At 46.7% G+C, this 16,524-nt stretch overlaps 1 protein-coding gene across 9 annotated transcripts in view; it reads left to right on the forward strand.

The window, feature by feature from the left end:
* The window catches only part of KDM2B (lysine demethylase 2B), a 122,897-nt gene that overhangs the window by 71,415 nt on the left and 34,958 nt on the right, over positions 1–16,524 (forward strand). For all 9 annotated transcript variants that reach the window (XM_059408368.1, XM_059408369.1, XM_059408370.1 and 6 more), the window contains one exon: positions 3,138–3,224. In XM_059408368.1, coding sequence (XP_059264351.1) covers positions 3,138–3,224 — 87 coding nt within the window. The remainder of the gene's footprint in view (positions 1–3,137; positions 3,225–16,524) is intronic.

Genomic DNA, 16,524 nt, shown 5'->3' on the forward strand with positions numbered 1-16,524 from the left:
AAGTGGAATCACATGCTAGTTGTACCTGACTCAACAGAATGTCCTCCAGGTTCATCCATATTATAGCAATGTCATGATTTCCATCCTTTTTTGAGCTGAGTAATATTCTGTCACGTGGATAGACCTCATATTATCTATCCATCCATCCTCTGAGTTGTTTCCAATTGTCCTTTGGCTGTTGGGAGTCATGCTGCTAAGGAATGTGGCCCCCTCTCTTCTTGAGGGATAGGTTGAGTACGACCGTGGTTGGAGAACAGGTTGTGGAATTTGGGGGTCCCTACCTCTTCCTGGCTTAGTGGTCTTAGACCGTTCCCTCACCCCCTACACCCCAGTAGTCTCTTCTGGAAATGATGGCAGTCCATTTCACAATGTGTTTAATAGCGTTGGATGAGAGAGTAGATATGGCGTATTTATTACGGTGCCCAGCCCAGAGCTAACACTCAATATATCCTACCCTTGTACATTCATTCAACAAAATACATGGTGCCTGCTTCCTGATGGTTCCATTTCCCCCCCACACCTAGCCTGTCCCACCCATCCCAAGTGGCAGACCAAGTGGGAATGACCCACTTGGGTCCATGTACTAATGGGTACAATGTCTGGGGTCCATTTTTTTTTTTTTAAGATTTTATTTATTTATTTGACAGAGAGAGACTCAGTGAGAAGGAACATAAGCAGGGGGAGTGGGAGAGGGAGAAGCAGGCTTCCTGCAGAGCAGGGAGCCCGACGTCTGGCTCCATCCCAGGACCCTGGGATAATGACCTGAGCTAAAGGCAGATGCCTAACGACTGAGCCACCCAGGCACCCCTCTGGGGTCCATTTAATTCAAAACCAAAACTGCTAAAAAAAAAAAATTTGGTCTACTTTTTATCATCATTGGGAAATGGCAGTTCTAAACAATGTCAGTGGTGAAACAGTCCTCCTCCCCCCACGCATGGATCGTTCCCCCTGCCCATATCCCCAGCCTTCGATAGCCTCTTTCATGCCCCCACGTGTAGCCCACAACTGAAGCTGAATCATGCTTGTGTTCTTGGTTCGTTTCTGTCGTATTTCTTGTTAAATATGCGGCATGCACGTTAGGAAAATTGGCAGCCTACTAATTCTGTTCTCCTTTATGGTGGCTGTTACTGCTGTCTGATTGGCATTTGAGAGGGTGCCTGGGTGGCTCAGTCGGTTGAACATCTAACTCTTGATCTCAGCTCAGTTCTTGATCTTGGGATCATGAGTTCAAGCCCCATGTTGAGCTCTACCCTGGGTGCGGAACCTATTTTTAAAAAATTGCTTTTTATGATAGGATTTTATGTCTCAGAATGGTGTTAGATTGACAGGAAAATTCTGCAGATAATATACAGTTTCCACTCCCCCGCCCCCCACAGTCTCCCCTAGGATTAACATGGTATATTAGTGGAGCACATTGGTTACAATTAAACCAACATTGATACATTATTGCTAACTAAAGTCTAGAGTTTATTCACACTTCCTTAGTTTTTAATCCAGTGTGTATTTGGGGATCCCACCCAAGAGAGCACTAGCACTACCTCTGAATTTGTCATTTCTCCTTTTCTCCTCTTGGCTGTGACGTTTCTCAGACTTTTTTGGTTTGTTTTGTTTTGTTGAGCTTGACGGATTTGAGGAGTACTGGTCAGGGATTTTGTAGAAAGTCCCTCTTTGGGGATTTGTGGCTTTAAAGTTATTTACTGGAGGCTTACTGTAGGTTAGTCATTGTGCGAAGCTTGGGATATAGCAGTGAAATGAAGACATCTATAAACGGCGTTTATAAATCAGCGACATTGATGCTAGACTTGGAGAGAGCTGTGTGGGCTGAGGATTGAACCCAGACAGCGCCAAGTTTGACCCTTGATCACCGTCCTGTTTGCCACCTCCCATGGGCAGAGGAGAGTTCCACAGGTGGATCCAGCGTAGTAAGCACATCTTGAAATATCTGGCAACCGTGGAATGATGAGAAAGCTAAGACAATAGAACAAAATAGAAGTGAGTTGCTTTCATTTCCGGTGAATAGATTAGGAAAAGTGAGTTTAAGTAATCTTTACCTATATTTCTCTTTTGATCTCTTCTGCTCCTTCTGGTAAGTTCTACTATGCAGCTTTCTCTGCTTTTAAATGTCCCTGTAGGAATGTTTTTGCACAATGCAGACACCCATGGTCAAGTGCAGAATAGGCCAGTGGAAGATCTGTTTGTCCCTAAATGCTCTTTCATGGCATGTTGTGGGTGTATCCAAAAAAACCACATGTGAAATGGTCATGGGGTGGGAAGTCTGGTGCTGGAGAGTGGGGTTCAGGGGCTCTGCCCTCCTGGTCTAGAGCAGCACCCAAGCCCTTTGAGTCTTTCTGAGCCTTGACTGCCTCACCTCTAACTTAGGGGTAATTCGTTGGAGTGGAATCTTACACCTGGTTGAGGTTCTAAGGCCAAAATCTGGTGGAGTCAGCATTACCCTTGGAAAGCCTTCAGTCCACCCACAAAGATATGAACACCGTTGCCCATGTGGGAGACCCCTGCACAGCCCGGGGGTATGTCTGTCATAGCCCACTTTTTGGTCAGATGGCTCCATCCTTGGTCACACCAGATTAAGGATCTACTTGTGTTTGTGGCCCCTGTTGGAATAAACAGTGACATGTCTTTACGCACCAGGATTAGAATACACATGGCTTGCTGGTTCATGGAAGAAAAGAGGTCTCACAGGTGTCAAGACCTCATGGTTGGCTTTGTTTTTCATTGCCCTGCATATGTATTTAAGTTTATGTACATTAGAGCCTCTCAATGCCCTGGTCAGCCCAGTCCAAGGGCTGTTGGTAGAGACTGAATGAGATCGTGGGTGTGAGGACCCATGGTGCTCTAGACAAATGTTTGAAGTTGACAGATGTTTAAATATGATCAGTGAGCGATACAGTCATGGGAGTCATAGGGAGGCGCGTGATTTGCTATTTAAACATTTTGGGGGGAATGCGGGATACTGCATGTCTTCTGGCCTCTGAGGAGCCCTGGTGACTTGGTTTCTACTAAGTGTGAAGGTGGTTGTTGACTCAGTAGAGGGCTTTTTTGGGTTGGGTACAGTCTTCGCCCCCTTCAGGAACCTCCCCTCTACTCCGGGCTAATATGACTCCTTTGTTTGGCCACAGAATGTCTTGAAGGAGCATGCGGATGACGACCCCAGTCTGGCCATCACTGGGGTCCCTGTAGTCACTTGGCCAAAGAAGACGCCAAAGGTAAGACGCAGATCACCTGCAGCCGGGAGACCACTCCCACTGCCTTTCCCATCTCCTGTAAGATGACTGTCGGCAGCTTTTCACTGGGGACTCCTGGCAGAGGGCACCCCAATGAAGATGAATGGTTTTGGTGATTTGTCTATTGCAAGTTTTTGTTTTTTGAAAGCAACAATTTTCCCTAAGCTGTGGAAACTGCAGGCAGTGCCCCCTGGTGGTCATTCAGAAAACTGTAGGGGAGCGATGCCTCCTCACCTTTCCCTATCTTAGGTGGGAGTTCTTTCTCTTCTTCCTTCTCTCCTTTCTTTTTTTTCTCCTTCTCTTTTTCCTCCAGGTGCTTCAGGGGCTGTTTCCTCTCTTTTGAAAGTAACTTTTTTCTCTTTTATTTTTCTTTTCCTCTTTTAATTTTCCCCATTAATTTTGATTGAGCCTGGAAAAGTCTAATCAAATTGGAAAGGACAAAGACCCTAGGGAGAATGATAGTACCGATAGAATGATAGGGGACTTACCAGAAGCAAGTTGCTCTCCCTCGTCATCTGCATCCCTTAATCTTCTTTAGACGCCAGCAACCCTGTGGGGCAGACACTCGGGACTCTCATTTTACAGATGAGGAAACAGAGGTTTACAAAGGTCAAGTCACTTGTGAGGGCACTTGGCAGAGCCGAGTGTGGGATGATCAGTCTGCGTGACAGCAGAGACCAGACTGTTAGCCAGTGTCCATCTCAAAGTCCGGAGAAGTCCAGTAAGATTTTGGTGTGCCTTCTTCCAAAGACCGTGCTAGGGTGGGACGTGTATGTATCAAACCTGTCTGTCCACACTCAGACCTACCACTTTCTTGAGCAAGTTCTAGAAATGTCCTGAACCTTGCTTTCCTCATCTGTAAAAAGGGGTTATGCCAGCAACTCCTTCAAATGGTTGTTGGGACGACTAGATGAGATAGTGCATTATTGAATTTGTTTCTGGTTAATTGTAAAGAACAAAAAACAGAGCAATGCATGCAAGTTCCTAGGACAAGGACTGACCAGTAGTTAGTGCTCTTTAAACGTTGTGACTTAAGTGGCCTCTCGACTGATGGGTATTTTTTCTGATTTTTTTTTTTCCTGTTATAAGAGACATCTAGAGGAACTTTCTAGATCTGTGCTGTTTCAAATGGTAGTTGCTGGTTATATGGCTGTTGAGCACTTGAAATATGGCAAGCCCAAACAAGATGTGCTCTAAGTGTAAAATACACAATAGATTTCAAAGATTTAAGTGCAAAGAAGAACACTGTAAAATTACTCATTCATTTATTTTTTTATGTTGATTGCTTGTTGAAATTAGGGTTGCCAGATTTTAAAAAGAATGCCTATTTAACTGAATATCACATAAACAACAGGTAAAACTTTTAAGTATAGCTCACATACCACATGGGATATACCTATGCTGGAAAAGAGTATTCATTGTTCATCTGAAATTTAACTGGATGTCCTGTATTTTTTTCTTTTTAATATGATGTTAGTCACCCTACAGTACATCATTAGTTTTATATGTAGTGTTCCAAGATTCATTGTTTGGATGTCCTGTATTTTTATTTGCTACCTCTGGCAACTCTAGTGGAAATTATAATATTTTGGATATATTGGTTAGACAAAATGGGTTTTTAATATTAATTTCATCTTTTTCTTTTTGCTTCTTTAAATGTGGCTACAAAAAAGTGTAAAAGTACATGCATGACTTTATATTTTTGTTGGGCAGTGAAGTTCTAGATTATTCCTTCCACCCTTGTTTGATTATCTTCTTAGGGTATATTCCTAAATGTGGAACTGCTGGGGAAATGGGTCCCTCTTCCTTGCAGGTAAAATCTAATTCTCTTTGAAGCTTAGTAGGAATTTAGGTGATAGGAGAAGTGAAAAAGGATTTGCCCTCCTAGTCCCTGCCTTTGGTTTCCAGATCTGTGGAAGTGTATAGGGTTTTAATGTTCACTTTCTCCTCCATGGGCACTAAATGCATTTGGCATTTCTGAGCCCACAAACTGCTTGCAGACCTAGCACCCTGCAACAATGCCTCGAGGCCCCACAGCTGCCCTGAACCCAAAGAGGAAACCGTGGCTTTGCCTCATTGCCTGCTTCCCTCCCAGTTGAGGAATTGCTCCAGGGGAGGGATTAGGGTTTGCAGAACATGGGCTTTTCAAAAAACAAATTTGCCACTACCCTGTGTAATCCCAAAATCCATGGATGGATCCAGATGAGCTTCTCAGGGGGAAGTCACTTCAGGACTGCTAAGGTGTCCTGTCCTCCGTGGTGGAGACCCTCCAGTTTACTCCTGAGAGGCTGATCGGCATTTTAAAAAGCAAAAAAGACCACACCTCTGCTCCTTTCCTCTAAAGGGCTGGAAGCAGGAAGCAGGCTGGGGGCGGGGGGTGGGGGGAGCCCTTACCTAAGGCTTTCTTGGAGGATCAGTGTGTGTCTATACACGTACTTGTGTCTACAAGTGAAGGGTGAAGAGAGAGCATTTGCTATTTGACAGTACTTTGGGGGAGTACCACTGTGGGTCTTTTTGAAACCTTATAATGAAACAGACATAACATGCTTACCGTACAGTTCTCCCACTTAAAGTGTACAACTCACTTTTTGGTAAATCCAGTATATTCAGAGAGAGACGCAACTATCCCACAATCTAATTTTAGAACATTTTCCTACCCTCTGAAGGAGATCCCATCAGCTGTCAGTCCCCCAACCTCCACCCTCAAATCTTCCCCTCCCCCAGGCCCTGGCAACCACTAATCTCTCCATCTCTGTGGCTTTGTGAGCTCTGGACATTTCATGTAAATGGAATTATCCGATATGTGACCTTTAGTGATTGGCTTCTTGCACTTAGTATAATATTTTTAAGCTTCACCCACATGGTCACTTCTGTCAGGACTTCCTTTTTATGGCTGAATAGTATTCCATTATGCTTGTCTACCGTGCTTGGTTTATCCATTCACCGGTTACAGGACATTTGGGCTGTTCCCACCATTTGGCTGTCGTGGGTAATAATGCTGTGAACATGCATGCACACGTTTTTACATGGCACAGGTTTTCATGTCTCTTGAGCAGGTGCCTTGAGCACTGACTGATCCCACAGTAACGCTGTGTTTAACTGTGTGAGGAACCGCCAGACTATTTTCCAGAGCGGCTGCGCCCTTTTGCATTCCCACCAGCAACGTGCGAGCCTTTCAGTTTACCCACAGCTTCGCCAATGCGTATTATCCGTCTTTTTGTTGAGAGCCCTTTTTCTTTTCAATTTACTTTATGATTTCTCAAACTCACTGGAAGCTTCTCGTAGGAGTTTGCAAGGGCTGCCCTCACAGAGAGCTGCACTCCGTGTGCGTGGTTCAGAGGGCAGAAGTTCATTTTCCCACAGGTCTGGAGGCCAGAAGTCTGAGAACAAGATGTCAGTTGGCAGGATATATGTCTTCTGGGGACCGTCTCCTGGACTTGTGGATAGTCGGTGTCTCTATATTGTCACATGGTCTGACCTCCTGGGCGTCTGTGTCCTAATCTCAGAAGACACCAGTCCCGCTGAATCAGGACCCACCCTAGCTTTAACTCCGTTACTTCTGGAAAGACTTTATCTCCAGGTGCCCACATTCTGAGGTCCTGGGGAGGGTCAGGGCTTCCATGTGAGAATCTGGTGGTGGTCCGGGCGGCAGGAGGGGCGGCGGTGGGGAACACCATTCAGCTCTTAGCATTTATCATACATGATTTCAGAGCCACAAAATGATGTCAGTAATATAATAACGAATACCGTGGACCCCCACTCTAGAAATAAATGACCACCAGTGCCATCCAAAGCCGACTGGGCATTCCACCTGGATGTATGCACCCCTCTTTATTTATTTATTTATTTATTTTTAAAGATTTTGTTTATTTATTTGACAGACAAAGATCACAAGTAGGCAGAGAGGCAGGTAGAGAGAGGAGGAAGCAGGCTCCCTGTGGAGCAGAGAGCCCGATGCGGGGCTCCATCCCAGGACCCTGAGATCATGACCCGAGCCGAAGGCAGAGGCTTTAACCCCCCCAGGCACCCCTGCACCCATCTTCAGATGCCTTCTTTCCATTGTATTTGATCCTCCCAGCGAGGCTGGGAGGCACAGATAGTGTTACCTCCGTGGGTGCGGCTGAGAGGGGGGACCCAGAGAGGGACGCTGGTACGCCCTGGGCCCTGCAACTTGTGAATATGCGGTGTTGGTCCCCAGATCTGGGGAACTCAGGGGAATGTGGCAGAGGGGAGGGGGAGGGGGAGGGGAGCCGCGCGGCTCTAGGTCTGCGTTTCCCGGCTGGTGGGGTTAAAAAGTTAACAGGAAAAGGAGAAGTGAGTGAACGACTGACTGCCCGGGCCGCCGGGGTCTCACCGTTCCCAGGTCTGCAGTCGCCGGCTCCCAATTTGATGCAGGCTGGGTTGAAAGATCAAGGGTGCTCGTTGAGGCTGTCAGGATGCGAGGTAGGGAGCGGCATTGGGTCTGGGTCAGGTTACTTAACAAGTAATTAATGCTAAATGATGATTAGCAAGAAATGCTTTGATCTCCCACCTTGCCTCCCGGAGAACAAAGTCCTTTTCTGGAACTGATTAGGTGCGGGGAGGTCATTTCTGATGCCGCGTCTCTCAAAGATGCTACTGAACCTCCGTCCGTCGTCATTGATTGGCTGTTTCCACCAGCGGTGATGGATTTGTTTTGATCCATCTACACTTCTTTTATGACCAGGTGGCAGGATTTGGGGGGCCTGTCTGTGACCTTAGAACCAAGCCAAGGGGAACTGAACTTATTTGAGGCCCGACCTCTGACCTCACCCTTATTAAGCAAGCCAGCCTTCTGCTCCCCAGCCAGACACTTCTACCCAGCTAGCTTGATGGGTCATTCACAGAGAGGGAAACTGAGGAAGGAGAGGAGAACGGGGCACAGCCTTCTCTGGAGGTCTGGAGGGTGAGCCCATGGATATGTCCTGCTTCGTCCTTTTTTTTTTTTTTTAAAGATTTTATTTAAAATCCTTCTCCCTCTCAGAGAGGGAGAGACTGAGCATAAACAGGGGAGCAGCAGGCAGAAGGAGAAGCAGGCTCCCCACTGAGCAGGAAGCCCGATGTGGGACTCGATCCCAGGACCCCGGGGTCATGACCTGAGCCGAAGGCAGATGCTTAACCAACGGAGCCACCCAGGCATCCCTACATCCTGCTTCTTATTCTTTTTTTTTTTTTTTTTAAAGATTTTATTTATTTATTTGACAGAGAGAGATGACAAGTAGGCAGAGAGGCAGGCAGAGAGAGAGGGAAGCAGGCTCCCCACTGAGCAGAGAGCCTGATGTGGGACTCGATCCCAGGACCCTGAGATCATGACCTGAGCCGAAGGCAGCAGCCTAACCCACTGAGCCACCCAGGCGCCCCCTGCTGCTTATTCTTAATCCATTATCTCAAGAGGCCAAACCCGGCTGCCACTTGAATTTCAACTGGCAGTTTTTCTGGACGGTAGGAGCAGAGGCTAGAGTAGGTGTGAACAAGTGCCCAGATAGGGGACATGGGACAGCCCTTTTCAGTTATAGGACTGGCTTCCTTACAGGGACATTATGGGGCCACACAGGAACCAGGGCAGGAAATCACACACACACACACACACACACACACACACACACACACACCTGATGCCTTATTACCCCTGATTCTACTTTGTTTCTCTTCCTCTTCCTCTGTAGTTGGTCATTGAGATCTGGGAAGCCTGAGAAGTGTGGGGTCCCCCTGGAGTGACACACAGCCTTTACCTGAAGGCGAGGCCCATAATTCGGTAAAAAGGGGCCCGTGTACTTCCTGTTCTTTCTCTGCCCTGCTTTCAACTCCTGTCACCCCTGCAGTAATGAAGTTGGGGAGGAGGAGGAGGAGGAGTAGGAGGATGAAGATAAGGAAGGCCTTTTATTGTTGTCACATTGGGGCCAGGTAGTTTCCCAGAAAGGCTTCTAAGGAGAGCCAGTCCTCGGGCTAGCGGCATCAGCGGCATCAGCGGCATCAGCGTCACCTGGGGAACTTGGTAAAAAAACAACAAAAAAAGAAAAAACAAGCAACCAGCTTCCTGGGCCTGGCCTGGATTCTGGAGGTTTGGGGTGGGGCCTGAGAACCTACCCTTTCTTAACACTTTGCAGGTAAGTCTCATGCAGGACTAGGAGGGGCTCTGGGGCCAGGGGCCTCTGGGGATTAAACCCTGGCTTTGCCACAAACTAGCCCTGTGGTTGTGGACAAGTCTGAGCCTCAGTTTACTCATCTGTAACAAAGGACTCATAATGCCCTTCCTGCAGAATTGCTGTGAGATGCGGACTGTAGGCCATTGGTCAGGGATACCTGTTGTCATTTTTTGTAATTGTGACTTAGAGGTTAATGGTGACCCTGCGTCTGCCCTCCCAGAAGGTTCGTGATGCTCCCTGTAGAAATAGAGGACACAGGAGGAAGGGCCTGGAGCCGGGGAGGGGAGTGAATAGTTTAGACATTTCCCATGCTTCCGTGATTGTTGGCTGGTGCAGCAGCTCCATCTCAAGCAAAGACCTTAGTGGCTTCATCTCCCCAAAGTAGTCGTGGCTATGCCGAAGTGGCTGGTTTAGGAAAGGGCTTCTCCCGTGTCCGTTCCTTACTCCCCCGAAAGGAGAAGCCCTAGGCACTGTGGGTGACTGTTGCCTTAGACTATCGCGTCAAGGGTTTGAAGCTGCTGAGGCTACAGGGGAGGGGGGGGGGGGTCCAGTCCTTCCAGCTTCCTGAGAGCAGGACAAATCCAGGGGAGGGCAGCTTCCAAGATTGGGCATGTGTAATGCTCAGGGAAGGACGGGGCCAGCCGTGGGAGCTCCAGCACCAGCAGAGCAAAGGAAGGCAAGAGAAGCAAGTGGATGGTGGAGAGGACACAGTGAGAGGAACCAAGGGAAAAACAATCTGGGGCCCCCGTCTGGAATCCCCGGGGTTTTCCTCGGTGACTGCTGAGTCATTTGTGAAGTCCAGCACCTTCTCAGGAGGGCAGCAAAAACCTGTGATCAAAGAATACCCACAAACGTGGCCTTCTTACTCTGAAGAGTGTTGTATACAGCAGCAACAAGCAGAAAAATCCAACTGGAAGAAAATCATCGAAGGTGAAGGGGGAAGCTGGGACCCAGGGGTCTGGACCAGTTTTTGGAGCTCCAATTCCAGATTTGTTAGTGGCCGAACCCGAGTGTCGTGGTCCCTATGGGTGAGCTGGATGACAAGGATCCCATCGGAGCCCTCCTTTTTTGGTGGAGTGAACCCAAGCCAGACAGTAGAAGTTGCTAGAGAAACACCACACATGAGATGTAGGCAGGACAGAACTGTGGCTTTAGCTGCTGGCTTTTAGTAGCCAAGAGTCCTGTCTTCTTGCTGTGTCTTCACATTTTTTCTCTGCCATATACGTGTCTGTGTCCAAATTTCCTTTCTTTTTTTTTTTAGATTTTATTTATTTATTTGTCAGAGAGAGAGAGAGCGAGAGTGAGCACAAGCAGACAGAGTGGCAGCAGAGGCAGAGGGAGAAGCAGGCTCCCTGCCGAGCAAGGAGCCCAATGTGGGACTCAATCCCAGGATGCTGGGATCATGACCTGAGCCGAAGGCAGCTACTTAACCAACGGAGCCACCCAGGTGTCCCCAAATTTCCTCTTTCTATAAAGACACCAGTCTTTAGAGGTCTTGAATTGGGGTCCTAATAGCCTGTTTTTAACTGAATCACTTCTGTAAAGCCGCTGTGTCACCTTTTGAGGTCCTGGGGGTGGGACCTCGTCATACGAATTTTGGGGCAGATACGATTCAGCCTATAAACCTGTCAGGCCTTCAGGGAGTCTCTGTCTTCTCGAAATCATGTCCCAAGTCCTTGTGGCGTGCCCAGGCCCTCAGCTGTGGTTGTGCTTTAGAATCTCAAGATTTTCTCTCCTCTGTTCAACATCACCGGGAACTGAATGACTCGAGATTTTTCCATTTACTTGGTCTTGGCTCATGCTAGTCCCCTTCTAGAAATGCCCTTCTTATTCCCCAGTTACAGAATTTCCACCTCTAAGCCCAGCCGACCCCCTGCTTCACCAGGAAGCTTCCGGGGCTGGACGTTTTCTAGTTATCTCTCTAGAGATCCTCTCTCCAGCTCTCTCCGGTCTTCTCTGGCCTTCTCTGGCCTGTTCCGTGGGCTGCTTCTCTGGCTTCTGGTTGGGCTCAGCCAATGGGAGGTTCCAGCAGGAGATGGGAATGTAAGAGAAGAAAGAGGTTGGGGTATTTAATAACCCCAGCTACTTCTCCATGAGATCATGTCATGTTGGTTCTTTCCTCCTTCTGAAGGCCACAATTTCTATTTTGTGGACTTCTCCAGCTTTTTTTTCTGCATTTCCAGCAACTGGTCCCTCCTGTGGCCCATCAGCCAAAGGGAAGTAATGGCTTGTGGCTGTTACTAGGCTCAGAGTGTAACACCACACCTTGTAGGTTTCTCTAACCCTACTTACACTCTGTAGATCGAGTCTGTTAAACTCTCCTCCATGACCCAGTGTGAGGCCGCCGGGGTGCCATCAGTTTCCTGCCAAGATCCTGATGGCTGTACTTCCCCAGTCTCTCTTTCCACTGGACGTCTTTATGCTACTCTGCATTTTATGGCCTCCACCAGCTTCCCGAGACTAGATCTCATCTTATTAATTTTTTTCCTTCTCCATTTTTGTTATCCCGTCATGCATGCGTGCTCCCAGATTGCGAGGGCCCAGGAAATGTTTGTTGAATGAATGAACTCAATCACAGGGTTTTCCTAGCACTTCTAAAAGATGAAATTGGACCGAATCCGTTTCTGGCTCTTGGCTGTCTTTCTCTGGCTTGTGTCTCTTTGGTGAGAGTGTGGATCTCTCCTTACTGTAACTTTTATATCCGAGTCCCAGCCAACTGTTGAAGGAATGCTAAATGGGATGTTCAGTGCTCCTTGGTACTCCTGGACCCTTTTGTCCCTCAGATTTAAGCTTCCTTCTTTATCCCTCTGGACTTAGAATTCACCTGAAATTTCTCAGCCAACATCTGTGTCATTTTAGAACCGCTTTATTGGAACTTAAAAGTCAGCGTTCAGCTGAAATAACCTGTAATTAAAGTCTGCAGCCGAAGATTTCTTTCTTAGTCTGATAACCTGCTCAGCTGTCTGTGTTAATAATGCCAAAGACAAATTCTTGGAAAGCAATTGAAATATTGTGGGCTCCTGCCTTTGGTGGGGTAATTAGAAAGCCAGGCAGCCGCTGTAAGTGATTGCCTGCCATTATCATGGTTTTATTTCTGGAACAATGGCCTATCCTTCAGACTTTTCTTTTTGTCGAATGTCATCATATATTTCCCGTTCTTAAAGGAGGATACTTGATCATTGACATGGGGAATAAGTTGTCATGCCCTTTAATAACCCTCCTGGTCCTCCCCGCTCTACAGTTTGCCTTTGTTAGAAAGATGGATGTGCGTGTTGTCGAATGACAATGTTGTCAGGTAATGTGTTCTCCAAATTCAGATGTTCGAGAGAAAAACGGGGCAGAGTAGGTGAATACAGGTGAAATATTTGCACTGTTTAACGTGGCTTCTTGTTCTAAAGGTGATGAGGGCAGGTGCATTTGCTGGGATGAGGGGAATTTTAATTACACGTGAGGAAGGTAGGTGAGAAGTGAAAGCTATAGTAAAACCTGCTCGAAACCACTGACCTTCTCCACCAATGCATGTAAATAACGAAACAGCAAAACACTTTGAAGGGAGTTGAGATGGTTTAGATTCAGTTCTGTCTTGGTTAATGTTTATGGGACGGGATGGTACCTCCCAGAGGCTTGTGGGTTTCAGTGTTCCCTCTTGATCTGTCCTTCTGGGGGAGGGTGTGCTTTCTTTTTTTTTTCTTTGATTTTTTTTTTATCATATTTTTAAAAAGATATTATTTATTTATTTGCAGAGAGAGATCGCATGTAGATAGAGAGGCAGGCAGAGAGAGAGAGAGACAGGAGGAAGCAGGCTCCCCACCGAGCAGAGAGCCCAATGCGGGACTCGATCCCAGAACCCTGAGATCATGACCTGAACCGAAGGCAGAGGCTTAACCCACTGAGCCACCCAGGCACCCTGACTTTTATCATATTTTTTAATTGTGGGAAAAAATATATAACCAAATTGACTGACCCTTTTTAAGGTATACAGTTCAGTGGCATTAAGTACATTCTGATGGTTATGTAATCATCATTCCTGTCCCTCACCAGAGCTTTTTTTGTCATCTGCAAGTAAAACTCTAGACCCCTTGAACACTCAATCCCCATTCCTCCTCCCTCAGCCCCTGGCAACTCCCCTTCTGCTTACCATTTCTATGAATTCTGTACCTCATGTTAGTGGAATCATATCTGTCAGTCCTTGTGTGAGTGGCTCATTTCACTCAGCCTAATGTCCTCGAGGTTCATCCAGGTTGTAGCAGGTGTCTGAGTCCCCGTTCCCTTTCATTTTATTTTATTTTATTTTTATTTATTTGCCAGAGAGAGAGAGAGAGAGAGATCACAAGTAGAGAGGGGAAGCAGGCTCCTCGCTGAGCAGAAAGCCCGATGCCAGGCTCGATCCCAGGACCCTGAGATCATGACCTGAGCCAAAGGCAGAGGCTCAACCCACTGAGCCACCCAGGTGCCCCCCCCCCCTTCCCCTTTCAAGCTAACAGTATGCATCAGTGTCTGGAAAGACCACATTGTGTTTGTTCGTTCATCGACCCGTGGGCACTCGGGTTGCTTCCAGCTTTGACTACTGTGAATCGTGCTGCTGTGAACCTCATCTTTGAGAGAGGTACACCCAGAATCGGAACTGCTGGCTCATACGGTCATTGTACATCTCATTTTTTGAGGAACTGCCATACCATTTTCCATAGTGGCCGTATGATTTTTTCATTTTATATGCTCACCAAGAGTACACAAGGGCTCCAGTGTCTCCACATCCTTGCGGAGACTTGTGACTTTCTGGTCTTGAGAACAGCTACCCTAATGGGTGTGCACGGATGGGCATCACTCTCTTTGAACTCACTTTATTTTTTTACGCAGAAATATTCTTTAGAAAGTTATGGGCGTCATGACATTGTGTCCCCTACCTAACCTGATACTTAGTTTGCATCTCTGCAAAAGACTAATTATTTTTCTACACAGCTAAAGTCCGTGTGATTACACGTTACCAAAATTTACAGTTCCTTAATGCCACCTAATGCCTGGTCATACTGAGATTTCCCAAATCATCCTTCGCAGATGCTTTATACAAACCAGGCTCCCATCCAGGCCCGTACGCAGAATCTGTTTTCAATTCTCTCTCAATCCAGACCTTTCTCAGGACATTGATTTGTAGAGAAGACAGAACCATCTGTCCTGCAGAATATCCTGCTCTATGCATTTGTCTGATTGCTTCCTTGTGTCATGTGGTTTTCCCACTATCTCTTGTAATTTCTGTAAACTGGAAAGTAGATCTGAAGGCTTGGTTCAAGTTCAGTGTCATAGGTTGTGGATTAAGGTGATGGTGATCTGATACCCCATTATTAGCTTTGTCCTTCTTTCCTCCGGAGAATAGTCTGGAAAGGGAAACATGGGGCCCCTCCCATCCTTCCCCGATGGTTTTAGTACCAGCTGATCATTCGATAATTTTATCAGGAGATGAGAATGAAACTTTAAAGTCTATCATCCCTCCCTCGTGAATTCGCTGGCCCCTCCCCCTCCCCCCTCCTCCTCTCCCCAATATTACTGAGAAAAAGTTGGCTTACATCACTGAGTTGGATTTGGGGGGGGGGGGCAGGGTTTTCCCTTATGAGTTGCAGCTACACTTAAACACAGTTATTCCTGAAAAGACAGTAGGCATGCTCAATTCCTTCCCTCTTAAATACCAATTCTCAAACTAAGAAGTTGGTTTAATGGCCGCCTCAAATGGTGACAGATGAACTTGTCAGGCTTTTTCTGCACTGAATGTCATGATAAACTCATGGCTTTTCATAGATCCAGGGGGCTTTTCTAGGCAAATTGGCCTGCTGGAAATGAGCCATTTTTCAAGGAAAGCAAGAATGGTAAATGAAGAGAGGCTATGGCTCTAGTCAAAGCGCGCGCGCGCGCGCGCGCGTGTGTGTGTGTGTGTGTGTGTGAGAGAGAGAGAGAGAGAGAGAGAGAGAGAGTTCCTCTATCCCTAGATCTCAGCAAACCAGCCACTGTACATTTGCATTTCTCAGGCTTCCCTAAATGAAAGGCATCAGAGCTCCATCAGAGCCCATCCCACCCCCACAGTGCCTGTTAGCAGCTCCTTTAAGAGGAGATCCAACTCTCTGGTTTCCTTCGTTTCAACACACCCCCAGTTTGAGGGCCTACATTTCCCAGCCAGGTTACGTTTCAGGAATAGGAACTCTGTCTACTTGTGATCTCTCTCTCTCAGCCTAATAAATAAAAAATCTTAAAAAAAAAAAAAAAAAAGGAATAGGAACTTAACATCACTCTTAAGTGGTGGCCAGTGAAAAAATATATACATATGTATCCCCTTGTATAGCTCTTCCGCATTTTGTCCTCCCATTCATCAGTGAATGGAAGTTCGGCAGTCGCAAGCAGAGCGACTCATTGACAACAAACACACTTTTACTCCATTTTTGCGCCTTGTCTCTCTGTTGACTGCCCTGTCTTGAGTGATCTTTGGATTTAGTGTTTTCCTTTGAAAACTCTGAAAACACAGAACTTTGCATCCCAATTCTCAGCTGGATGCTGGTGAGACAGATGATGGGAGGGGGATTGGGTCTTGTTAATAAGAAAAATGTTTTTAAGTTACCGAAGTACCAGAATGATGCTGGCATTTTATGTATTTTTAGCCCCTCCGATGCCCCCGCCCCAAGACCCAGGGGAGAGGGGCTTGTCAAGTGAACTCATTTATCGCATCCAAATGGAGTGCTCAGCCTTAGCCTGGATTTTTGTAGGGCAATGAGTAGAAAAGGGAAGTAACTTCCTTAGGTCAGCAAATGACCTGAAAATGGGGTGGATGGTGGGGAAAATATTTCTCAGATCACTGCCTATCACCTGTTAAATTAGCTAATCTAAAAAAAACCAAAAACACTCGTGCCCCATCACAAATCTTCCAGTGAATGTAAATATTTGTTGTTCGATTTTGGTAACGTAAAGAGACATTATAGGAGAGGAACCCCACTGGACAGAAAGCTCAGTCTGTTTAAAGGACCCCTATGACAAATATGCGTGGTTTTTAAATGCTTGTGGAATGACTCTCCAGGGGGAAAATAGAAAGCAATTAAATAACATTAGTAATTTCCTCAGCAGAAATCACTGCAGCCCTT

This window comes from Mustela nigripes, chromosome 8 (genome assembly GCF_022355385.1).
Source record: "Mustela nigripes isolate SB6536 chromosome 8, MUSNIG.SB6536, whole genome shotgun sequence".
NCBI lineage: Eukaryota > Metazoa > Chordata > Mammalia > Carnivora > Mustelidae > Mustela > Mustela nigripes.